The 27,208-nt window shown below is 34.3% G+C and overlaps 1 protein-coding gene across 1 annotated transcript in view; it reads left to right on the forward strand.

Moving 5' to 3' along the window:
* The window catches only part of LOC138703241 (superoxide dismutase [Cu-Zn]-like), a 77,828-nt gene extending 55,682 nt beyond the window's left edge, over positions 1–22,146 (forward strand). Inside the window, exon 4 of the mRNA XM_069831000.1 lies at positions 21,750–22,146. Within this exon, the coding sequence (XP_069687101.1) occupies positions 21,750–22,010 (261 nt within the window). The 3' untranslated portion in view covers positions 22,011–22,146. The remainder of the gene's footprint in view (positions 1–21,749) is intronic.
* Positions 22,147–27,208: the final 5,062 nt, after the last annotated feature.

A 27,208-nucleotide genomic window follows, 5' to 3' on the forward strand; every position in this document is an offset into this window, starting at 1 on the left:
GACGGAGCACATGACAGACAGAATGACATCATAGCAAGGGTTCCGACGTTACTCGGCGTGTTCCCTGTGTGCAAGTCATGTACACGATGTGTTGACGTACAGACGACACAATAGAAATGACACAGTTCCCTAACGTTTCTGCAATTAATTTTCTACAGATACTTTAATAAGATATCAAAATTGCAAAACTAATTAACCATTTCATCCTAAACAAATAATATATACTTTACATGTATGATTTCATACAGAACGCAAACAAAATCACTGTTTATTTGTAACGGGTTCATGATATTCTATTCGCAAAAGAACTTGAACTATTGTTTTTTGTCTTTTTCTTTTCCTTACAATGAGTGTGAGTTATTAATCCACTTGTTATACGTTATCACGTTTCTTCCAAATATTGTTACAGTGCACAACAAATGACATTTGTAAGTTATTAACAGAAAACGATTTTCGTCTATCTGATAGCATGGCCTTATATGTGGAGAAGCTTCTTTCTACGTCTGTTGAAACAACTGGGGCATACGTAAAATCCTGTGCAACATCTTTTTAAACTTCTGTTAGTTCTTCAAAGGAATCCTTATCTCCAGAAATACTGTCACTAATCTTGCAAAGTTTATAATATCCACCATTTTTTTCAACATATTTGTTATTTTCGCAGATATTATTTTAACAATTTTATCGTCTACTTGAGTCACTTCCTTCCAGATATTTCGCAGTAGGGAAATCAGATCAACCAGTTTTGTACCAGACTTTTCTAAAGCTGTTATGCAATCACGAATAAACCCGTAATTCGATTCAGTGTATTCCAATTGTTGTTTTATGCTTGAATCAACCAACAGACGTTGGGCTAGTGGTATTGCAAATGCATCTTTCACATCAAATGATTGAATAACATTCTGGACCTGGTCGAAATATTTACAGTAATAAATGCAGGCCTTCAATCAGGAATCCCATCGAGTAAGTATAGGAGAAGGAGGAAGAGATACACCAGGACATATCTTCTTGAATGCTTAACAAAACGCATCACGCATTTCTTCATGGAACACGGATGAAGAACTATGACCCTGCTCACATTTTTCGCTTTTTTTTTTTCAACTTCATGAGGGCACGTTTGTGTACATCCCTATTTACATGTCTTAGAATATTACATGCTCTATTTACTGAAACTGATATTTTACACAATTTGCAGAATAGTTTATCTTCGCTGCAACAAAAAAATATCACCATATTCGGAAATAAGTCTCTTAAACTTCGCCGAACGAATTTTCTCCCCCTCAGGCATCGTAACACTAGAACCGAACTGTTCTCATGTTCCTTCAGTATTGACGTTTGCTTTACTAAGCTGTACCTACTGCTTGCAGCTATCCTGTGTACCGCAGAGTCAGATCTCTGCGGGTACACAAGGAGAATTTACAACCCTTGCCCTGTTGCCGTTGTGTCGAAAAACTGCTCCCTTTGCACTGCTGTAGTGATTTCTAATAAGTACAAACACCTGACTTACTGAATATTGTTGTTTTGTTTACTCAACTTTCCGAACACAGATCTGAAATTCATAAATGACAACAATAACGCATTACTCATGAGGTAACTAAGTCAGGAGATAATGGATTATGGTGGCCAGTTTTCTTTCCCCCTCCATTGCATACATCGCTGAATAGTAACATATTACACTAATCAGGCTTTAGATGATATTATCGTTTATAATATTTCGCAAGTTAGCCATTTCACAAATGTAATAATTATTATAATGTAATGTAAACCTAATAGGAGAAATTAAATATTTAGCATTACACACAAGTATATTATTTTTATGTGTTTTCAGAATATTGTATTGAAATAGTAAATACTAAATAATTGTTATACAATTAGCCTATTAACTTTGTGAATCCTAAGAAAATTAAGGTGCAAAAAAATTATACAATATAATTTTACTGTGTATAGAAAATATACACGTTATTATAATATGAACGAGTTTCGTAATACAATAGTTATTTATGGTACTTGTGAGGTAAGTGCATCTTTATTGCACGAGTGGAAAGATTTAAGCACGAGGCGTGAGCCGAGCGCAATAAAGATCACGCTCACAAGTACCATACGTAATTTTATTCATGACCATAACGAAAAATTATGTTTTATAAAAGAAAATATGTTGAAAATAAGTCCTCATGTAATCACATACTATGGCATGGATTTTAGAATCGATACGTTACTAGGTAGGTCATGATGTAGGAGGCCATGATTAGTGAAGAATGGTATCTAAGGCGGTGGATAAATAACAAATTATAATTAATTATATAATTTTAATATATATTTTTTCACTTTAAACGTGTATTTTTCGTCTTTTTGAAGTTTCAGGGATTATTTAAAAGTGTTCACGGAACTAATGTGATTAAAATAATTTCACATTTTACTTCTGTAAACTTAAGAGGAATATTAAAACTTAATTACTCATCGTGTCTGTTTAACTCAGTTGGCTAACGCGTGTTGTTTTAAAATCTTATAAACCAAACTTCGTAGGTTGAAGTCTCCTCGCATCCCAAAAGTTAAATTATTACAAAATTTTAAAAAGATGCATATTAGATATGGATGTAATGTACAAATTACGACGTAGCAGATAGAGAAAAGAGAAGGAGATTGAGTGTATGTATATTTAAGAAATGGTAATAAAGAAGTAGAGGTAGTGACATCTAGTAACTAATATATTAACTTCTTGAGTAATAGTTGAATGGAAAAGTATACGTGTGTATCCGGGTACTAGGAAAATACTAATGAACTGTGAGATAAAGTTCAAACTGTGAGGTAAAGTCTTTATCTCACTAGTGGAATAAAGTAATGTTGAATAAAAGCCTACTTTACAAACGCAAAAGTATTTAGTAAAGGCATGTTTTTCGTTATGGTCATGGATAAAAATATTTACGTATTAGACGCGTACTTAAGAATGACATAGCTTAACAAAACAAATAACACAATAAATATGACTAAAAATCGTTCTGCACAAATTCTTTGAATTGATCGTAGAGAAACACCACACGCCTTGACAGTGACTGCATTGATGATAGGGCACGTTTGAAGTCCTCACAATCTTTAAGTTCTTTTAAGAAACAGTAAACGTGATTAACCCTTAAGTACTCGCCTGGTAGAAAGTTACATAAACACTCGCGTCGGGTCAATTTGACCCATTGACACAAATTAAGATGTGGATGTGGATTCATGGCAAAATTATGGGGTAAATAAAAATATTTGAACTGAAGTAAATGAAGAATTTTTATTCTGAACTGTAGATTATTTATATTGAACATAATCAAATACAATGAAATTTGTAAATCTCAACTAAAGAAAAGTGAAAACATGACTTTGAAATCTTGTAACCATACTGTTTCTTTACGAGGTGCGATTGAAAAAAAATAAGGTTAGGTTCATAATAATGGTACCTAAAGACTACCACAGTCCTCTTCTGGAGGAATACACAAACTCCTACTATTATCCTAGATTTGGAAACATTCTTGAAAAATGTTGACTGGATTTGTAATAAAAAATCACTGTACCTAAAGGCTACTGCAGTGAATGCCCTTCAAAGGGGTTCATTCTAAATTGTTACATCGATTCCTAAGATGTCACCGCAAACCAATAAGCACTGCTGGCTTCAGTCTTAAAACTTTTCAATCAGACATTGTAAAACAAAACAGTGCTTCATTTCTTGGCTCCACATATTGTGCAAACAACTTTGCAGTGAATTTTGCATACGTGTCCGAAACAAGCAGCACGTCGTGTTGAATGCTTATTATCATTTATGCTAGGGCAGATATGATATCTCTTCCTTTTCTGAGATGCTGGTCCACTTCTTGTTTCTTGATTTTGTTGTTCTTTCGGTGGCACTTCATCGCCTCTCTCCTTTAGGAATATTTTTATTCTTGCCCTGAGACTGCGTGATACATGAGGATTACTCATTCTCCTGACAACGTTTTCCATAACAAGTTCTTTAGCCAGTTTCTTCAGAAATATTCTTCTTTGTATCTTCTCTCTGGTATTCATATTATAATAAACAACATATGAGTTTAGTGCTGAAACATTTATGAAATGGAAGAACATTGCCAGTGGCCACCTTCTTGTTCTACGTCCAACACTATAGTTACTACACAATTGGTCGCATGAATCAACGTCACCCTTGGTACAGTTATAAAACGTCACAATTTCTGGCTTTTTGGAGGAACTTGTGTCTTCATCTATGACATCGTCAAGCTCAGAAAGTTCCCCCACAGATTCACCATCGCCATTATCATTAGTGCATTACTGAGAATCGTATTCAACTCCCTTGCAATTTCTTCGTCTGTTACTAGTAATTCCCTCGACTTCGACTTCTCTGCAATTTCTTCGTCTGTTATTACTTTATTTGACATTCTTTGAAAATAATAATAAGGAGAGCTGCATATACAGCTGAAATGAACGCGGAAAATGGGAAGAATATAATACAAAGCTTACATCAAACAATACTTACGCGTAAATAGAGAAATCTCCTCAGTTATTCACAAAATCTTCCTGTCTTTCAGAAGAACGCACACACTCTCGTCGGGACAAATCACATATAAACAGCTGTTGGCGCTAAATGATAAACTCAACAATGACTACAGCCAGACGGTTTCAAAGATTTCAACAATAGAAGAAATTACACACCACCGGCACTCTTCATATTACCTTCCAGCAAAGAAAACAGAGGAAAGAAAAAACACTCGGGTCATATAGACCCGACGCGACTACTTAAGGGTTAATAACGCCTTTAGTATGACTTCTGACATCAGGGATTGACTGAGACATGATAGCGACTACTTGGATGATTAGTATAAAATAAAAATAAAAATAAATTATGAGTGATTAGTATTCAGAAATATTGTTTATTATGATATATATATTTGAGAACAAGCGATAACATAATAGTATCACAGACGAGCACTTGTCAACAACTAGCATTCGAACGCAGCGACAGGAAGGTCTCTCTGTTCAGGCAATAAACCGCTAGAGAAAGTGTGGAGTGAGTCGTTTCCGCACAAGACCAAAAACCCGCCTATTTCTTCTGCCTTTACTGTGGGGCGCTGCGTAATTCCTGGTTTGGTCCACAGTCTACTATATACAGTCGCGAAGCTTGAGGTGTTTTTTTGCAAATCTCGTGATAAAGCGCTCCAAGCGGTTAGCAACTAGAAACAATAGACTGTCCATGGTCGACTTTGGACTGTGTCGTATTTCTATCGAGTGCTAGCTCGTTGCGTATTTCACATTGATGCTTGTGAAATGTTCGTTATTGGTTATAATGAAAATGTTAATGGCTAAAATATAATAATTGGAATAATAATATGGGACAAGGAGGAGACGTTTGTAGTGCTATAAATTGTAGCAACAGAAAGCGAAAGAGGCCAGAGTTATCCTTTTTCCGATTTCCGAAAGATTCAGAAAGGTTCCTGGGTTTCCACAAGAATGCTGTGCAGAAACAAAACTGTTAATTTGAAGTTCTTTGTGACTGTTAGAATACATTATATCCTTAAATTTCACAATGAAATGTTTCAGTCTAACCGAAAGGACATTAGATACCGGTTAAAGTTCTGTCACTTAGGCTGCTAAATTTCCAGAGAAATAAAGGTTAGGTCTACTTTTTTTTTTCAGAGGATATATTTTTAATTGTAGCTGTTAATTTTGTTATTATTTTTATGTGTTATTTTACTAAAGACGTAGAAAAATTAAGTTTGTTTTAATGAAATTTATTGATCACGTTTTATTTTCAATTCTGGTGGGATTATTATTGCTTAGTCCTACCTTTTTCTTCAAAGGATATGTTTTTAATTATAGCTGTTAATTTTGTTGTTATTTTTATTTGTTGCTTTACTAGAGACGTAGAAAAAGTCTGGTACAATAAAATTTATTGATCACGTTTTATTTCCAATTCTGGTGTGATTATTATTGCTTAACCTCATCCCACTTTGTTAACTACGTAAGCCTACACTACAAGTACAGGTACACGTAAGTTACTCCATTAATTCATATTTCCATTATTATTGTTGTAAAGAGAAATGCAAATTAATATTTATTGGTTTCATAGTTAATTATCGCTATAATCTTGAATGAGTGAAGCTATTATAGTAAATTTCAGTTCGTTTTGCACAAACAAAAATTATATTAACTTATTTCTTGCAGGTATCTTCGAGTTTATGGTGGAATTTAATATACTTCATTAAAATAATAAATTAACTTTATGCATTTAATATTTCAATAATGGAAGGAAGGTGTTAATTTTTCCAAAAGAACACGACAACGAAAGTGTAACATATTTTGTCGGCTGCTAGGAGAGAGATCTGCGATGATGAGGCGATAGTAGCGATCCTAGTGGTGGCCAACTACCCATGTTTGCATTTTTACTACATATTGAGCTTCGCGACTGTATATAGTAGACTGTGGTTTGGTCTGTCCAGCTGCGATCGACCATGGCATCTGAAGTCTTCCCAGATCTCGTCTCTCTTTCTCCGTCGATCGTGTAGAACTTCTTCTGATTTTTCTGTTGATGGCAGGAGTAGTTTCGAACGTAGATCCTCAATGAGAAAGGTTTCCCTTGCAAGCTCGTATACTAGGCGCGATGGTGTGTGTGTAGATAGGCCTAGAGTTTTCTTTAGGAATCTCGCCTTTGTTGCTTCTATGATTTCTAGGGCCTTTTTGGAGAGGTGCGTCCAGGTTATTGCTATTCCATAAGTCAGGATTGGTAAGATTTTTACTGTGAATAAGGCCATTGCAGTTTCCAAGGATAAGCTCTGTAGTTGTGTGATGTCATATACTGCTTTTGTAGCGGCAATTGCTCTTTCTCTTGTGTGCATATGCAAGGATGTGCCGGTGGTTTGAAGAGTCATTCCTAGATATTTGAAGTGGTTCGCAATCTGTAACTTCTTTCCGTCGAGCATGATGTGTTCTTTTTCTGCTATTTTGCCTCCTTTTTTCTGAAAATCATTTGTACAGTTTTGTTTTAATTTATTTCTAGACTGTTTATACCTGCCCAGTTTGAAAGTTTGTTTAAAGCTTTCTGAAGTTTGTGGGGGTCCTTTGACCCCAGTATCATGTCATCGGCATACATGTAGAGGGTGATGGGTGTGTCTTTTAGTGCAGATACGGTGTCTGATGTGGCAATATTGAAAAGGAGAGGGCAGCACCCCATTTGTCTGTGTTATTTCTTTGGATGTTGCCACTGTGTCGTTTATTGTGATTTTATTTTCTGCCAGGATGCTTCTGATAAATATTGTGATGTGATCATTTTCTCCCAACATTTGCTCTAGTTTTTTGACCAGGATTCCCCTGTCGATGAGGTCAAAAGCTTTCTTAATATTGTTAAATGCGAATATTCTGTGCTCGTTGGTTTTGCCGGAACTGGAGCCATGTGACCTCTGTCGGAAGATAGGAGAAGTAGCTGTGAGGACAAACAGCGGGAAACGCGCCAAGATACATACTGCACATTCTAGTGGCGCCTTACTGAACTACGATGGTACAGTACGCTGGCCGTGAAGAGAAAAATTAACTATTGCAGGCTATTGTTTGAATGCCTTGGAGATTGTCATCGTCCATGCACAGGATCAGGTATCTCTGGAGATCGCGAATATCACGACATAATAGATATACAATAGATTTCTACTAATTTTTAAGTATTAAGTGATTCTGATTAATAATATGCGGATAAAACAATCGCGAAAAATCGCGAAATAGAGTTCTAATAGCGAAATATGAACACATTCGCGAATTATTACTATTGCGTCGTTTTATAGCGAATTTCATATTCTGAGTTTTTTTTTTTTCGGATTTTCTTTTCATTTGAATTTTATATATATCCAAGTGACGAGAATATTGTACGAAATGGACATATAAAAATTGGAAATTTATCCTTTGAAGAGGTGGAAAAATTCAAATAACTGGGAGCAACAGTAACAAATATAAATGATACTCGGGAGGAAATTAAACACAGAATAAATATGGGAAATGCCTGTTATTATTCGGTTGAGAAGCTTTTGTGATCCAGTCTGCTGTCAAAAAATCTTAAAGTTAGAATTTACAAAACAGTTATATTACCGGTTGTTCTTTATGGTTGTTGAACTTGGACTCTCACTTTGAGAGAGGAAAATAGGTTAAGGGTGTTTGAGAATAAGGTGCTTAGGAAAATATTTGAGGCTAAGAGGGATGAAGTTACAGGAGAATGGAGAAAGTTACAAAACACAGAACTGCACGCATTGTATTCTTCACCTGACATAATTAGGAACATTAAATCCAGAGATGGGCAGGGCATGTAGCACGTATGGGCGAATCCAGAAATTCATGTAGAGTGTTATTTGGCAGGCCGGAGGGAAAAAGGCCTTTGGGGAGGCCGAGACGTAGATGGGAAGATAATATTAAAATGGATTTGAGGGCGGTGGGATATGATGATAGGGACTGGATTAATCTTGTTCAGGATAGGGACCGATGGCGGGCTTATGTAAGGGCGGCAATGAACCTCCGGGTTCCTTAAAAGCCAGTAAGTTAAGTAAGTAAGTAAGATGCATGTATTTTGATTCCTGTATTGTTATCTGAATTGTAACATTTCATTCAAAACTAATTTAAACTAAACATGGCCTGTATAATAGCTGCTCATAAACTGTTTGTGAGAGTTGGGGGCCGCAAATTTTAGAACTGCCTAGGGGCGGCATTATATCTAATCTGGCCCTGAGTAGTAGTAGTAGTAGTAGTAGTAGTAATATATTTATATTTATTTATATTTATATTTAACCAGTGGCTTGTGCAGCAAATGCTGCAAACTAAGTTCATTAGACGTTCAAATAAACATTTTTCAGATTTATTTTCAACGAAGAATACCAGACATTCTGAAAGTTATTTGCTTCCGTAATAATGAAACATACTCTCTCTCGAGCCAATACTGAAGAGAACCACGCATATAAATATCTACACCACACCGCCATTAAATATATGAAAAAGACCCAACCCCACTTGATTAATAACTATAAAAATATTTGATTTTTAATAATATTATTATCTTACGTAAGTTTTATAGCTTTCAGTAACATATACTATATAGCCGCCACTCAGTAAAATATAGAAATCAAAATCTAATTAAGTTATTCTCTACATCTACTTATATAACCCCAAAACGTTTCACTTTCATATCATCAATATAGCATTAATATCTGTAATTAATAGAATATAGTCATATCATGGCATTAATTACAATAATATTTCATTTTTAATGGTAATAATGTCATCAAACCACCTCAAGTTTTGTAGTTTTTAATATCCAATACACAGCTGTACCCAGAAAATTACACACCATAGAATCGAACCAGTAAGTTAAGTTTTTAATAACCAATTTAATTTGAGCTCTAATATGTCAGCATTCTTGCAGATCATGGCCTTCGTGTAATATTGTTTACTGTAGTGTGTGTTTTGTTTTATTCTGAAATGCGTAGTTCTCAAAACCTGCGACAGATGGATTTTGAAAAATACGAAAATTATGTTGAAAAATTGACATTTCACTGAAAACTACTATTTTTCTGAAAATCTTTGAGTTCCAAGCTTCAAAATGAGGCGTCATTTATTAAAATCCGTTCAGCCGTTTTCCCGTAATTTCCATTACCAGATGTGCTGTGCAACACCCAGTGGCCAAAATAATAATAATAATAATAATAATAATAAATTAGAAATCTTGAAGTTTAGCAGCTGATGACACTCCTTACTTCATAGAGACAATTTTATATCTTGGTAAATAGTTTCTAAACCAGTTTACATAACTATAACCTGTAGATAAAAAAGGTAGTATCAATATTTACCAACGTAAGAAGTAAAATATTAAGTGAAGTGACGTCAATATCTCTGCTAAAAGTTACAGTATGTATATTCAATCGTCTGGGAAATAATGAAACATTTATGTATAGTTATTAAAATCGATACGAGTTTAATTTTACTGTAATGTGGAGGAAGATTTAAAAGATAATTTTGATAGAGGATTTAAAACAGAAAAAAAGATGCTGGTCTAACTTTATTGGTCGGGCTGTCACACAGCTCCCACTCCCAGGCGCGATCCCACTACTGCTCAACACGGGGACTTTTGGCTGCTGGGTTTCCCCCCTGGCCCGTTTCGTCCCTCGTTAGCCAACCTGGCCGCCCCGGGCTCCCCCAGGGTGCCCATATTGATGCCGAGCTTAGTGCGGACGCCCAGTCAACGTGAGTCACTGCGCACCAGAACTCCCGTCCTCAAATCATCCTCAACACCCGGCTTCCTGGTAGCTGGATTACAGGAGCACGCCACGACTCCCAGCCATCAAACTTCGCTTGATGTTCGTCTTCTAAAGTTAGGATCTGCATTACGATTCATATAAAGCTTATTTTGTTACTTTATTAATACTCTGTTGTGTATAAAATAGCGTAAATGTATTCAAAATGCTTCTTTTATGCGTTATTTTATAGAAATAATAGATAAATACGCCAGCTTGGCAGAATGATATCATGTTACCACAAACACATACAAGATGGCAGAACCTTCGGACCGTCTGTAATGGTCGCGCTTTTATAATTCATGTGAAATAAACAAAGTTTTATGATGTGGAAGTCTTTTTCGCACGATATAATAACATAAATGCACACATTTTTAATAACAGATGGGCTACAGACGTTACAAGAAACACTTTTTAGCCATCTAGAGTATCGTAATTCAGTATTAGTGGTTACGAATGTTTTATACTCGTAAATAGGTTACAACTTACAACTGAACAATAACCGTGATGACAGTATCAGTTCACTAAATGATACTAATACTTTACGATGTATAAAATAGCGTAAATTCATTTAAAATGCTTGTTTTAGCGTGTTATTTTGTATAAATATACCGAAATAATAAATAAATACGCCAGCTTGGCAGAATCCTTCGTGTTTTAGAAACAGATACGAGATGGCAGTGTGGGAACGCTATGTAGATGGCGACACCAGTACGCTTCGTAGTGCCATCTGCTATTGTGTGTGTGTACTTCGTACTTCATTGCGATTTTTTTTTTTAATTAGACCGTGGTCTCAAAATTTACATATCATTTTTTAAAACAATTATCAGTATCATCTTTTGAAATTCAAAAAATCATCTCGCAAATTCTCAAAGATTCCCTGCAGATTATACAATTTCATTTATATCACTCAGAAGGCCTTAATTAAGGATATGCTAATTTTAAATAAAATGTTTTTTTTATCAGTATAATTTAGTCATCTTCTAAGATTTTATTTTACAATTGATAATCAATGGCGCTTAATTATTACAATTTATTTTTATAACAATATTCATATTTAATTAATTGTATTTGTTTGCTATTCATTTCCGGATCCTCGTGGTCATCCTTGATGAAGGCCGGATGAGCTTTTTCTCTCTCTCTCTACTTAACGACCAATAATGTGACAAATGAATGTTCGAATTTTTATGCTTAGTTAGATGTGATATGTTGAGTCTTACTTGTAGTCGAAGAAGAGTTGAATAGCTGTTAGTTTTTAAATTGTTTTTAACGTTTTATTTTATTCCCTTATCCAAGACAGTGTTATGCTATAAGAGAAAGTTTTTGTCATATTTTTTAACAGTTAACGGCATATTTATTGCATTCGAAATTTTAACATAGGATCAGATCCCAAAGCAGATCATATATAATATTAATTATAACCTTATTGCAGTAAAAATAAAAGAAAAAATAACTCATTGGGCGGAAATAAACTCAGGAGTCACACAAGGCTGTGGCCTTTCTCCTTTGCTTTTTAACGTTTATACGAATGCCACTGTGAAAGATTTTAGAGAAACAAAACACGGATATATCACTATTAACAGAAATTTAAAATTAGATATAATAATATTTGCAGATGATCTTGTTTTACTAGCCACATCAGAAGATGATTTGCAATGGTCAGTACATAATTTAAATTTAATAGCTCAAAGATATTCAATGGAAATATCCATTAACAAAACAAAAATAATCGCCTTTTGTGGTAAATACCCAATACCAAGCAAAATTTGTTTAAATAACACAATTTTGGAAAGAGTTAATGAGTTTAATTATTTAGGGTATAAACTTTCTTTTGTTGAAAATTTGGATTTACCAGAGAAAATTGTAAAATTCAACAAATCAATGAGCATCATTAATAGATATATATTATTTAATGTACCGAAGTACATATGATATTTCCATGCAGATATTCTGCGTCATCATACGATTGAAAGAGTAATGGAACGGAGAAAAATTCTCTCCGGCGCCGGGATTTGAACCCGGGTTTTCAGCTCTACGTGCTGATGCTTTATCCACTAAGCCACACCGGATACCACCCCGGCGTCGGACAGAACCCAAGAGTTGGAACTTAAAATTGAGACGATTCTGTCCGACGCCGTGGTGGTATCCGGTGTGGCTTAGTGCATAAAGCATCAGCACGTAGAGCTGAAAACCCGGGTTCAAATCCCGGCGCCGGAGAGAATTTTTCTCCGTTCCATTACTCTTTCATCGTATAATTAATAGACTTTTTAAACCTTCATTAGTACAAAATTCAACTCGTATTCGTCTTTATCAAATAATAGCTCGACCAGTCTTATGTTATGGGAGTGAAGGGTGGACTATAAGGACAAAAGATGAAAGCAGACTAACAGCTTGCGAGATGAGAACAGCTGGCTACACTAAATGGGATCGGAAGAAAAATGAAGATATCCTTCAAGAACTTAATGTGTCATCAATACTGGACTATATCTCCAGATATCAGTTAAACTGGAAGGAACACGTCTCAAGAATGGTTTCATCCGGGATCCCTAAGGGCTATACTACACGAACTTTAAAAACGTTGCGTTGACAACGTTCTTTTATAGGAATTTAGTTTTTGGTAATATGATCTCTTGTATAATTGCATGACTATACTACACAAGCGTTAAAAGTGCTGCATTTGGTTGCGTTGCTTCGACGTTGAGAAGTTTCAACGCATAGGTCTGCGTTGGCAACGCCATCGTTTGCAAACGTATTCATACTACATGTGCGTCACCAACGCAACCTCAACAAGAGACTGGATGTTGTCAAGCAAATGCAGTTTTTACTACCTACTCTTGGTGAGAATGAAACCATTTCGAATATACCTCCACCTAAACAAGAAGACATACCGGATGGTGTTATTTCTCAGGCTACTTCGGGTCATGAGAGTAATGTAAACGATACCCAAACAAAATCGGGACCATCTCTTCGCTCGACAGGGACAGGAAGAAAAGAAAAATATGAAAATATTCTAGTAACTGCAACAAGGGATATTACAAATATATTATCAGAGAGCGTGGTCATACAAAGACAAGACAGAGAGAATGACAAGGATGGAAACAAAGCTTTCCTATTATCTTTTGTCAAAATCCAGAGCTTCCAATTGAAGCCCGTTTCAAAGTTTCTGAAACCTGCTTGTGGAGCAACGGGCAACATCAAGAATGTCCCAATCGTCAGATATGTCGCCGTTGAGTGTTATTGCCGATGGTTCAAATTATTCTGAATTCATTGTTAATTTCAGTCAATACTGATTTCTGCAGCTTGTAATGTTCTTAATTTTCAACATATTATGCATAAAATAAAAATATAATTATTTTCTGCGGCTTGTAATGTTCTTAATTTTCAACATATTTTGCATCAAATAAAAATATAATCATTGCAAATTAAGGCAAATTTTATTACTTACCTTAATGTTACAACCAGATTTTCGACAAGATGAACTGATTTCCTTATTACAATATCAGTTTTCCTAATTTTATGAGAAATTAAATTCAAAAGATCATCAAAACTTTTTATTGACATTCTGTAATAGAGAAAAAACTTGTCGAGATACTGTCGGTGATTTTCAAATGCAGTACAGTATAAAACTTTCCTGTCGAAAGTCTCTTAATGTTTGCGGGATGAATTCGCCATCTCCTTTTCCTCTTTTTTTTATTTTTTTTAGACAGACTTAACACATAGTAGAGCTACCATTATGCAACTTGTATGGCATCCATTGCAGTTCTGAAACCAAACACAGCGTCCCTAACGCAATGTATAGTTTATACATTTTTCATGCGTTACCAACGCCTGTCAACGCAACATTTTTAACGTTAGTGTAGTATAGCCCTAAGGCAATAATGAAGTATCGTCCAAACGGGAAACGGTCACTTGGTCGACCTATGAAAAGATGGCAAGAAAATCGCTTTTTCAGGCCGTAACAGTTCTTTTGGGACTAGTACTTGACAGGATGATGATGATGATGATGATGATTTACTGCATTTTTAGAAGGGTAAGTAGGTTATATTATGTTGAAAGAATTTCTTGTAATGAAAACAGCGAATTTGATTATCTTAAAAATTACGAGAAACGAAATCGATATATACTTCCTTATTATAGTACAAGATGAACCGTAAGCAATGTAATTAATTTCAGGGAGTTATTCTAGGAGATATTTCAAATAAAGAAATTGAGTACAGTTTTGCTCGTTTTTGCTTCCTTTTCGAGATAATAATTGTCTAATATGGAACACTTTACACTAGCGTGTTGTGGGAAATCTATTGATTCAATTCCCAGTATACTCATTCAGTTTAAAAGGGCACTGTATTTTGATAAGAAGTCATGGAAAGAATTTTAGTTTTGTCCTTTAAATATGCAGAAATTTGATCCAAAATGTCATGTCACCTGGAGCTGGAGACAATGTTTGTAGAAATATGTTTTGCGACAGTCGACTGTACAGTACTTGTAACGCAGAAGTGCTTCATGCAGAAACTATTAAAATGTATATACTGCAGAAGTGTGTATATAAAATTTCAAATGCCGTAAATTGTAATAAATGTTTAAAATCCTTTCATTTTGACATGTTTTACCCTGTTTGTCGACAGGATCGTACATTTTGCGTAGTATGCGCGGGTTGGATCGTACATAATACCAAATTACCGCATTTGTACGATCAGGCCATACGGTTGGCAACACTGTCTATTGTTATATAAACAAAAACAACATTTAAGTGTAGATATCACAATCATAACCTCATGATGTACCAGATGAAAAGTATGAAATAATTAAATAATTAAAATACCTTCATTTGGTTGGGAGAGCTTTAGTTTTTGGTTCAAAAATAATTCTTTTAACATGTCTTGATTGCAATTTTATTTAAATAATTAAAATACGATCATTTTGGTCCAGGAAACATACATTTTAGTGCAATGATAATTTCTTTAATATGTTGATTATTATGGTTTACACATAAATCATTTGGTCCAGGGAGCATCTGTTTTCAGTGTAAGGATAAATGGCTTAATAATAATAATAATAATAATAATAATAATAATAATAATAATAAAAGGTAAAGGTAAAGGTATCCCCGTAACATGCCATGAAGGCATTTGGGGGGCATGGAGGTAGAGCCCCATGCTTTCCATGACCTCGGCACTAGAATGAGGTGGTGTGGTCGGCACCACGCTCTGACCGCCTTTTACCCCCGGGAAAGACCCGGTACTCAATTTTATACGAGGCTGAGTAAACCTCGGGGCCGTTCTGAAAGTATGGCAACGAGAAAAAAATCCCGTCACCACCTGGGATCGAACCCCGGACCTTCAGTCCGTACCCAGCTGCTCTACCAACTGATAATAATAATAATAATAATAATAATAATAATAATATGTATGTATGTATGTATTTATTCACACTGCAATGGGTATATACCCGGTGGCAGTGGTAACTAATTACACTCAATAATGACAATAATAAACTAATTAATTAAAAATACAATAATAATACTAATAATTAATAATAATAATAATAATAATAATAACAGAAACAGAGAATATCCTAAATTAAATGAAGCATGATCACTTAAAATAACGTTCTTTCTTTCTTTCTTTCTTTCTTTCTTTCTTTCTTTCTTTCTTTCTCTCGGTTTAACCTCTCCCTTGTAGGTTCATTTACACGACCCACGCCACCCGGGCCTTACAGGGCCGCGACCTGTCGGGAGAGGAATTAATCTATGGATCACATACATACTTTTTTGACCACACAAGGACATGGAGGGCCTCCCCGGATGAGGGATCAGCTCAATGCCAGGGCCACCTCCGATACAACACAAACATTTAAGACATTACACAGCATTCACTCACACATATGAAAGGATTAAGGGAAGGATCGCCGTCCATGGCCGGACTTTCAAGAGGTACAATCCCGTCATTTGCCTGGAAATAACTGAGGAAACCATGAAAAACCTCAGTTAGGATTGCCGGCCCCTGGGATCGAACCCCGGACCTCCCGAATGCCCTCTACCACTCCGCTAGCCCGCTCGGTTAAAATAACATTTAAAATAAATCTAATTTGTATCTTACACCTAAGTTCGAACTAAGACTCACGAGTATGATATGTTCACATCTGCACAAGTACCTTTCAACACTACACTCATTTCGCTGTCAACTCACTCACTGCACTGGAACTACGACACATTTCACTGATTCTATCCTGATTTCACTAACACTTCAAAAACATTTCACTGTTCAAATACTTCGCACTGTCACAATAAACTATAAAGCTTCACTGACAGGAACACGTTTCACTTACACAGCACACTTCACTGACACAACACACTTCACTGACACAACATAATTCTTCACTGATACAACACTTCAATAACAACATATCATTTACACCTTTTAAATACTGTGTATAATTACCGTCTATTAGTAAAGTCCTTAAGAGTATTTTTAAATACAATTTTTGGTTGTTGGTAAAGCCTTTAGTAAGTCTGCAGGTAAAGCATTCCAGTCCCTGATAGTACGATTGAGAAAAGAAAACTTTCCACTGTCCGTCCTCTGTCTTCTTTCCCTTAGAGTGGTCATAATAGTAATAATAATATATTATTATTTCCTCTTCAATTAAAAAATAGATACTCTATATTGTCATTAATGTCTAGAAATATTCGTTTTAAACATCTCAAGACTGTCTCTTAATTCTCCGTACAACGAGAATAAAAAAAGTTCTGTTGCCATTTTGACGCTTTATATGAAATAACATCTGTTACGTTTTATTCCCATTCCTTCTATATTCTATAACCGCCGAAGTTTCCTTGACTTAAAGCTAAAATATCTAATAAGAGTTCTGCTTGTAATAGTAATATGCGTTACAAGAGCGGTATGTTGAAGTTTTCATGTTCGAGGAAAAGTTTGAAAAAGCAAAACGTAGTTGAGCTTTTTTAATTTCCGAGAACATGAAAACAAACATACCGCTCGTGTATCGTACATTATTTTGTGCGAAGATCGTTTATTACTTACCTGAAAGAGGAATTTCTAATTAATTGCAATGAAATCTCCATCTTGGTTTCTGTTCAATGACGGCAAATTTGCAAAACAAAAATATCTATCTTCAACATTGTTGCTTTAAAATGTTTTCTGTGTTTACTATACTCCAGCAGGCCGTGATATACAGTACGTCTGTCTTTTTTTCCCCCCCAGTCTATGATGAGTCTGGAATCTTGTTGATTTTTTCACGGCTTCCTTAATGTTACTTGCATCAGGAATGCAGTAACTTTAGTGGAGTTGTAGAGTTTACTTAATTTTTGCAAATATTTAAAAACAATAATTAACATTGCAATTTAGGTGAAATTGCAGTGGTAAGTTTCCAATTTATAATTATTACTATATTGAACGTCTCTAAAAATAATACAGTATGTTAAAAGCCTAAAGCAGTAAAATGAATATGTCACTTAAGCGGTAAGAAGAGGGAAATTGAATAATTTCGAGGGAAAAATTGTTCCGGAGCCGGGTATCGAACCCGGGTCCTTTGGTTTAACGTATCAAAGCTCTACCACTGAGCTACTCGGGAACTCTAACCGACACCGATCCAATTTTTCCCTCTATATCCACAGACCTCAAAGTGGGCTGACAACCGTCAAGCAACCAACTTCGAGTGCACACTAACTCCGTGTGACTTAAATTGTGGTTTTCTGTTAACGAACAGTGTCGTGTATTATGCAAATCAAGATTTTCAGGTATAACTCCCTGTAAAGTTGATTTGAATAATTTCGAGGGAAAAATTGTTCCGGAGCCGGGTATCGAACACGGGACCTTTGGTTTAACGTATCAAAGCTCTACCACTGAGCTACTCGGGAACTCTAACCGACACCGATTTGCATAATACACGACACTGTTCGTTAACAGAAAACCACAATTTAAGTCACACGGAGTTAGTGTGCACTCGAAGTTGGTTGCTTGACGGTTGTCAGCCCACTTTGAGGTCTGTGGATATAGAGGGAAAAATTGGATCGGTGTCGGTTAGAGTTCCCGAGTAGCTCAGTGGTAGAGCTTTGATACGTTAAACCAAAGGTCCCGGGTTCGATACCCGGCTCCGGAACAATTTTTCCCTCGAAATTATTCAAATCAACTTTACAGGGAGTTATACCTGAAAATCTTGATTTGCAAGAGGGAAATTGTTATGTGTGTTAGGTTGAGAATACTGAATGTGGAATTTTAGACTTTCCGCGGATTGGTTTTGTGCGGAAACCAAGCAAATACGCACGATCTAGCACAAATATAATAATGTAGGCTACGCAGAAACATCGATTTTACGTGCAACAAACACTATTTTAAATTAATTTGTTAAGACTGCGTTTCTATAGCAACTCATAAACTGTCTGCGACTGGAATAATTCTTTTAATGAAAGCATAGACGTGAACAATAAACACGATCATAAAAAAAATGAATACGTATCTTCCGTTGTTTCGTATTGCAATTGTTTCTATCCCAGCACTCCTTGTTAATGTAGCTCATGGTTGTTGTTACATCTCTTTCTTTGTTTTGATGCTGGCAGTTAAATTGCCTTGCGATCTGACCTACTTTCCGTGGGAGCATTGATTGAGTTTTCATGTCGTTGGAAAGATGCCTGAACCCTCTATATCGTCTCTTATGCGATAGATTTTTTATTAGTTATTTTACGGCGCTTTATCAACTGCTGTGATTATTAGCGTCTAAATAAAGGTGATATTGCCAGGGTCCAGCGCCGAAAGTCGCCCAGCATTTGCTCTTAATAAGTTGAGGGGAAAAAACCCCAATCAGGTAATTGTCCCAACAAGGATTTGAACCCGGGACCGCTCGTTTCACGGCCAGGCATTCTAACCATTACTTCACAATCAGCTAATATTACAGTCTTTATTCTTCTTCCTCCTACTATCACTCCTCCCATGTTCTGAAAACCGTTCTTCACTAATTCCTTCAAGTAAATGTTGAACAGGGTTAGTGATAAAGAATATCCTTGACGTACTTCTCTCCCTATTTCACTTCTTTCTGGCATTTCTTCTTCTATCCTGACTTTGACTCGTTGTTTCATATAAAGATTATTGAACAGCTTTCTCTCGTTGCAATCTACATCAATTTTCTTTAGGATTCCCATCAGTTTATTCCAATCCACTTTGTCAAAAGCCTTTTCTAACTCCGCAAATACTACATGTATTTCTTTTTTCTTCTCTAGGTACTATATTATTATTATTATTATTATTATTATTATTATTATTATTATTATTATTATTATTACTTACTGGCTTTTAAGGAACCCGGAGGTTCATTGCCGCCCTCACATAAGCCCGCCTTGGTCCCTATCCTGAGCAAGATTAATCTATTCTCTATCATCATATCCCACCTCCCTCAAATCCATTTTAATATTATCTTCCCATCTACGTCTCGGCCTCCCTAAAGGTCTTTCTCCCTCCGGCCTCCCAACTAACACTCTATATGCATTTCTGGATTCGCCCATACATGCTACATGCCCAGCCCATCTCAAACGTCTGGATTTAATGTTCCTAATTATGTCAGGTGAAGAATACAATGCGTGCAGTTCTGTGTTGTGTAACTTTCTCCATTCTCCTGTAACTTCATCCCTCTTAGCCACAAATTTTTTCCTAAGCACCTTATTCTCAAACACCGTTAACCTATGTTTCTCTCTCGAAGTGAGAGTCCAAGTTTCACAACCATAAAGAACAACCGGTGATATAACTGTTTTATAAATTCTAACTTTCCTATTTTTTGACAGCAGACTGGATGATAAAAGCTTCTCAACCGAATAATAACAGGCATTTCTCGTATTTATTCAGTGTTTAATTTCCTCCCGAGTATCATTTATATTTGTTACTGTTGCTCCAAGATATTTCAATTTTTCCACCTCTTCAAAAGATAAATTTCCAATTTTTATATTTCCATTTCGTACAATATTCTCGTCACGAGACATAATCATATACTTTGTCTTTTCGGGATTTACTTCCAAACCTATCTCTTTATTATTATTATTATGTTAGCTTATTATTATTATTATTATTATTATTATTATTATTATTATTATTATTAAATTACTACTGGTACTATTACTACCGCGATATTTCTCGGATAGATGGCACGTTTGTCGCGGGAGATAGATGGATGACATATGAAATTATATGATAATACAGAATCACAGGATTGCGTGGGATCCAGGCTATGTAGCATGTTATACAATGATACTGACCCAGTAATACGAGACTGTCTACATACAGGCTATTCCATCTCAAATCGACCGAAATATAGAGAAAATTGACCTTGCAATTTTTAAATACAATGAAACTTTTTCTGTCCGTAGACAACTGTGATACAATGCTTTGTGCAAAGTTTGAGACATCAGAACTTCATAGTGTTTAAATTAAAAATATTTAAATTTATCGTATTTTCATAAAATTAGCTACTTTAAACTGTTGTGGCTCCGAAACCCTTTCACCCAATGATCAAAATCATGGTTTATTTTGATGCTGAGAAATTAAAGTTTATATTGACATGTAAACAGTTTTTATTACTTCTTATGGAAATATAGAAATTTAGATTTTTCTTCATTAAGACGCCTTTGACCACGAAAAAATATTTTTAAATTATATGGTTAGATTCCGCATTGAAAGTACAAATAAACACACATTTTTTTACTGGTGCACCGTTGATAAGAAAGTATTGAAAATATCAAATGAAGAAAATGAATAGTACGCGCGTGAAGTAACCAGCTGACTGTGAGGCGGGAGCTAGCCGAGGCAAGCAAGGCCAGGAGACATAAATACGTGATGTTTCGTCTAGTAGCGCATAGCTGGGCTAGCTTTATCACAAGTTTTCATAAACACAGAAGTAAAATTACGCCCAATGCTCGCTTATCTTCAGCTCTCGGCCAGTGCGTTCGGTACTGCGCCGTTCAAGTCTAGGGGTGTGAAAATAATTTATTTAATACCCTCGAAACTTATTGCCGAGCCACTAAGCAAACAATGCCGAATCCCTCTTAATAATGCAAGGTTTTTTCTCAATATTTTTTTACATTTTTACAAATGGCCTAAAAGGTTAAAAGTAAGTAAAATCAGATTATCTGTCTCTCTGTATACAATAAAAATAAGGATTACTTCTTATCATAACCTACCAAATGTCAGCTTCAAAATGAGCTCTCGTTCAATGTTCTGCAGTAAATGGTTCCAGAGTTCTGAGCGCTGAAAGAGGCTTGTTTTTATAAAATGCGGTAAATTTTGTCGCTCAATAGTACGAAAACCGTTTGACTTTCGATAGTATATTTTTGGAAATGCACTGTTCTCAGCACCTTATATAAATAGGGAAGAAGTTAGAGTATTAAAAAAATGCGAGGTTTTTTACTGAGTGATTTCATGTGGAATAGCTCATACACAAGTTACAACCATGATGAGCAATGGCAACGTGTTACAGCATCGACACGGCGCCCCTCAAGATCCTATGAGGCACGTGGGGGACCTGGGAAACATCAAGGCGGGTGACGACGGGGTAGCCAGGGTGGAGTTCCTGGACCCCATCATCAGCCTGACCGGGGGTCCGAGGGGCATCGTGGGGCGCACGCTCGTGGTACACGCCGGCCAGGACGATCTGGGGCGAGGCCACGACAAGGAGAGCATCGTGACGGGCAACTCGGGGGCCATGGTCTGCTGCGGCGTCATCGGCTACCTCAACTGACTGACCATCCTACTTAAATTCCACTGCTGAACTTTATTTATACTCCGTAACTTAAATACTACTTAAATTGACTTAGAACTGTCGTATACTGACGTATTTACAAATACTACTTATTGACTGCAGTTATACTTAATTAGTTCACTTAAATTATTCTCATAAATTGACTTAAATTTTACTAAAATTGATTTAAATTCCATTAAGCAATTTACATTCTATTTACAAGGTGAATTAAGTTCCAGTTAATTTACTTAAATCCTATTAATTAATTCACTAAAATTCTACTTAACACTGTCTTAAATTTCACCTACTAATGTACTTAAATTACATTTACAAACTGGCTTAAATTCCACGAATTGATTCGCTTAGAATGTCTTTGCAAAATTACTTTAATTATCTTACATTTTACTTAAAACTGGTTGAAATTTCACATATTCGAATTTATATTATGAAGTAACTTCAGTTTCACTTACGAATTCATTTACATTTTACTTAAAACTGGTTGAAATGTCACTTATGAATGCACTTAAGTTATAATTACAAACTGGCTTAAATTTCATTAATGTGTATAATGAAATTTCACTTAAAAAATTACTTAAATTTTGGTACAATTGTACGCACACATTAACTTCATTTCTAACTAAAACTGCATTAAATTGTACTTATTAATGTATTTAAATTATACTCTTAAAATTGACTTAAATTACATTCATTCTGATTTAAATTCTACTTACTAAATAACTTACATTCTACTTACAAGATAGCTGAAGTTACAGTTGCTAATTTATTTAGGACTTGTTTAAATTACTAATTCTCTGAAATTATGCCTAAAACTGGATTCAACTTAAATTATTATTATAAATTGGCTTAAATTGTACTAAAACCGATTTAAATTTCATTAAGCAATTTACATTCTATTTACAAGATGAATTAAATTCCAGTTGCTAATTTACTTAAATTCTATTAATTAATTCACTAAAATTCTACTTAACACTGTCTTAAATTTTACTTACTTATGTACTTAAATTACATTTACAAACTGGCTTAAATTCCACGAATTGATTCGCTTAGAATGTCTATGCAAAATTACTTTAATTCTCTTACACATACATATTTTTGAATTTAGATTATGAAGTAACTTCAGTTTCACTTACGAATTCATTTACATTTTGCTTAAAACTGGTTGAAATGTTACTTATGAATGCATTTAAATTGTAATTACAAACTGGCTTAAATTTCATTAATGTGTATACTGAAATTTCACTTACAAAATTACTTAAATTTTGATACAGTTGTACGCACACATTAACTTCATTTCTACATAAAACTTCATTGAATTCTACTTATTAATGCACTTAAATTATATTCTCAAATTAACTTAAATTACATTCTTTCTGATTTAAATTCTACTTACTAAATAACTTACATTCTACTTACAAGATAGCTTAAGTTCCAGTTGCTAATTTAGGACTTGCTTAAATTACTAATTCTCTAAAATTATGCCTAAAACTAGATTCAAATTAATTATATTATTATAAATTGGGTTAATTTCAACGAATTCATTGTCTTAAATTCTATTTAAAAAGTGACTTAAATTTTATTACCAATATATTTAAAAATTATTACATAATCATATTTAGGAATTAACTTAAATTCAGTTTAAGAAGTTCACTTAAATTTCACTTATTAATACATATAAATTTTAATTGCTAATTCATTTAATTTCCAGAAATTTATTCACTTAAATATTATTTACAAAGTGTTTTCAGTTTTATTTACTTCTTCATCTAAATTATACCTGAAAGTAGATAAAATTTGACTTACGAATAAGCTTAAATAATTATAATTACAAATTGGTTTAAAATTTCACGAATTTATTCACTTAAATCTGACTTACAAAATGGTTTATATTTCCTTAACAGTATATTATTTAATCTGATTTCAAAGTGATTTGGGTTGCACATGCAAATTGACTTAAATTACACATAAAAGTGGTTTAAATTCCACTTATTAAATCACTTAAATTCTGATTACAAAATGATTGAATTATACTTACAAATTCACTTGAATTCTACAAAAATTGTTACAAATTTTAATTTCTAAGTAATTTGAAGTCTACTTACTTACTCAGTTAAATTATGTTGACTTAAAATTCAGTTACTAATATACTTAAATTCATATTATTAAATGACTTTAATTCCGCTTATGAGTGTTACTTATAAGTTACAACGGACTTTATTTTAATTTATAAACTTGATATATCTGTGCACTGACTTCTATACTTATAAATTGACTTCAGTTTCATTTACAAACTGACTTTAATTATGTACATAAACTGACTTTAATTCAACTCACAGCAGAGAAATCGTCTTTGGCATATTTGAACATGAACGTTTGTGCTACAACAAACGCTATGATATAAAAAGGGTGCAATAAATTTGATTATTTAAAACTATCGAATTTTTCGATACTCTGAAAATAATCGAATTAATTTGATTTGCAAATAAAGAAATGAAAATCGATTGATAACTATCGAATAGATTATTTGATAGTTACATTCCATTATCGAAAGAATCCAATTTTGTTGATTGTGACTAATAAACATTACGTTGCTAGGAGATATGGGCATGCGCAATAAGCATACATAATATTAATTGATGTAAATTATTTTTACAAATTGGCAAAATATGTATAAAGTCTAGTGTAACCTGCAGTCATTCAGAAACAAAAATGGAGTTATATGATTTTCTTTGGAGGAAATAGGTTCTGTATGTTGCTATAAATAACTGAAGAATAATAATAAACAAACGAAAGTGACATAAACATGGCTGGACAATGTCTACACTTAAAGCGTTAAGAAAATGACATTCATAGTTTTAACATGATAATTACATACGTGAAAAGATAATCATGTAATGAGAGAGGTTGCTCACCTTTTGTAAACAGATGGAACATATTTTTGTATTATACTTCTTATAGGTACGTATTTAATGCTTTATTATTTTTCCGTTACGTTGGCAGCGGGTTTGGTGATTTGTTTGTGTATAATTTCTTGGTTATTTTTATTTAACGTGGCATGAAGCAGTCACTTTTTTTACTATTCCCCATTACTACATTCAATATCGTTACAACAATGAGCACAGATATAAATGAAGCGTTTCGTGATTGTATGAATACCGTTGTCTGTGAAAGGCCGGAAGAAACAATTTTATCTGAGGGTCCAAGTAGTTACATAAGAGTCCGCAAGAGCTATCAAAATTATGTATCAATCAGTAGCCTATATGACAACATACATGGAAATAACAATTGTTGGTTTCAAAACACGTAAAAAATAAAAGCTGAGATCAAACAATAGTATAGAACTTGTTAATTTATTAAGCGAAACTTCTATAGTTCAATTTTGTACTCCGTGTTTCGGGAGCTTTCGGAATTTGTTTGTATAAATATTATGCATGCGGTCACTATCACGGAGCGAGTCTAAACACCAAGGCATAATAAACTGTGTAGGCCATGTCTGTTGTTGACATTGGGTATCGTTCTTTTGTTTTGTCAACAAATGAAGGCGTGTATTAAAATCAAGAAATAAAATGTTATTCATGTTACTGTTATAAGTGTTAAACCAAACTTCATTTAGTTTTTTTTAAATGTTTCTAAAGGGCGAAATGAATGTTACTACAGAGCATTACAGATTTATTCTTTTAACTTACTTCTGCATAGGAGTTTTTGTTGAAGTTTTAGTATCGCCATGTTGTTGATCTTTGCGCGAATGAATTTCTGGCCAATTGGCCACGATTCGGGCAAATTCGTCGCCGAAAACTTCTCAGAATTGTTAAAGGTAAATTCAATATTTTCTTGTTCACGAGAAAAAATAATACATATTTTAAAAAACGGACAAAATTTTAAAAAATACGAAGTGCAAAGAGCTCAGACATTCGAAAGTACCAAAAATTATTAAATCGGTAAAATCGTCTGCCTTTGGCTAGGCTCGGCAAACAAACCTATGACGTCATGAACGTAAAAATAAATGCCGGAAACTTCCATTCAAAATTGAACACGGTGTTATTATGAATAGAAAAATTTAGACAGCTTAACATCAATTTTGAAATTATTCATATCTTTAACGTACCCCTACTTAGAGTTTTCGTTGTAGATTGTTTATGAAGTCATCGAATTTTGCGTGTTTATTTATAAAGAATTGGTTTTATTTTGTTCTAATATCAGTAAATATATACTGAAAACTGTTGTCAGATTTAAATGTTTCGGTTAACTTTGAATTTCGTAATTAGATGTACACGTCATAACAATTTAAGTATCAGCACACGAAATCTAAAATGCCCCCTCTAAAAATTCTTGAAGGATAGCGTAGTACTATTCGATTTTGTATCTCAATCAGAAACTCTGTTCGGAAGCCGTTGTGCGTTTTTTTGTGCTTAAAAATCAAATGAGATATTATAAAATGTAAATTGCGAACAATAAATGGGTTTATTACGTAAGGTAACAAAAAGGAACCTTTCAAACTGATTGGGAATATCAATTTCTGGATTTTTATTTCAAAACCGGATCTATGGGGAACAAATTAAAATTCACTTTTTTTTTTCCATTTTGGCTAGAATCTGATAAACTATACCTATAATTCCGAAAAAAAAGTAGAGAATTAGGTACATAAATCTTATTTAAAACGATAACAGTAGTGTGAAGATTTGATATATAAACAACGAAAACTTCTGTTCCCTATGTTAACACATTGTAAATAACGCGCTAAAGGCAGTGTTGTTGCCAACACAAACGTTCGGAAAATCGCCAAATAATACTTCAAAAGCCACTGGATTCCTTATTATCAATAGAGAAAAAATTATTTTAGAAGGTGTTGAAAAATTCGCTAAATCCCTATGTAAGCTATAGAAAAGATAAAATAAATTGTCGCTAAAAAAAGTTCAAAATCGCAAGATTTAGCAACAAAATCTCTGTATTGGCAACACTGACTAAAGGTTGATATCCTGAAGTCTGGTGGCAAATGTACAAACTTTGTTGGAACAGAACCACGCCCTGTAGGTCAATGTCCTGACATCTGGCGGCGATAGTACGAACCCAGTAGGAACGGTTTTTTTAGCTAAAACTATCTTATCTTTCTCAGCTTTCTACGTATATTTCGTAGGCTACGGTATAATTATTTTCTGCAACGTAAAGCAGTCAATTTTTTT

The sequence above is a fragment of the Periplaneta americana genome, chromosome 1, assembly GCF_040183065.1.
Source record: "Periplaneta americana isolate PAMFEO1 chromosome 1, P.americana_PAMFEO1_priV1, whole genome shotgun sequence".
Classification (NCBI taxonomy): domain Eukaryota; kingdom Metazoa; phylum Arthropoda; class Insecta; order Blattodea; family Blattidae; genus Periplaneta; species Periplaneta americana.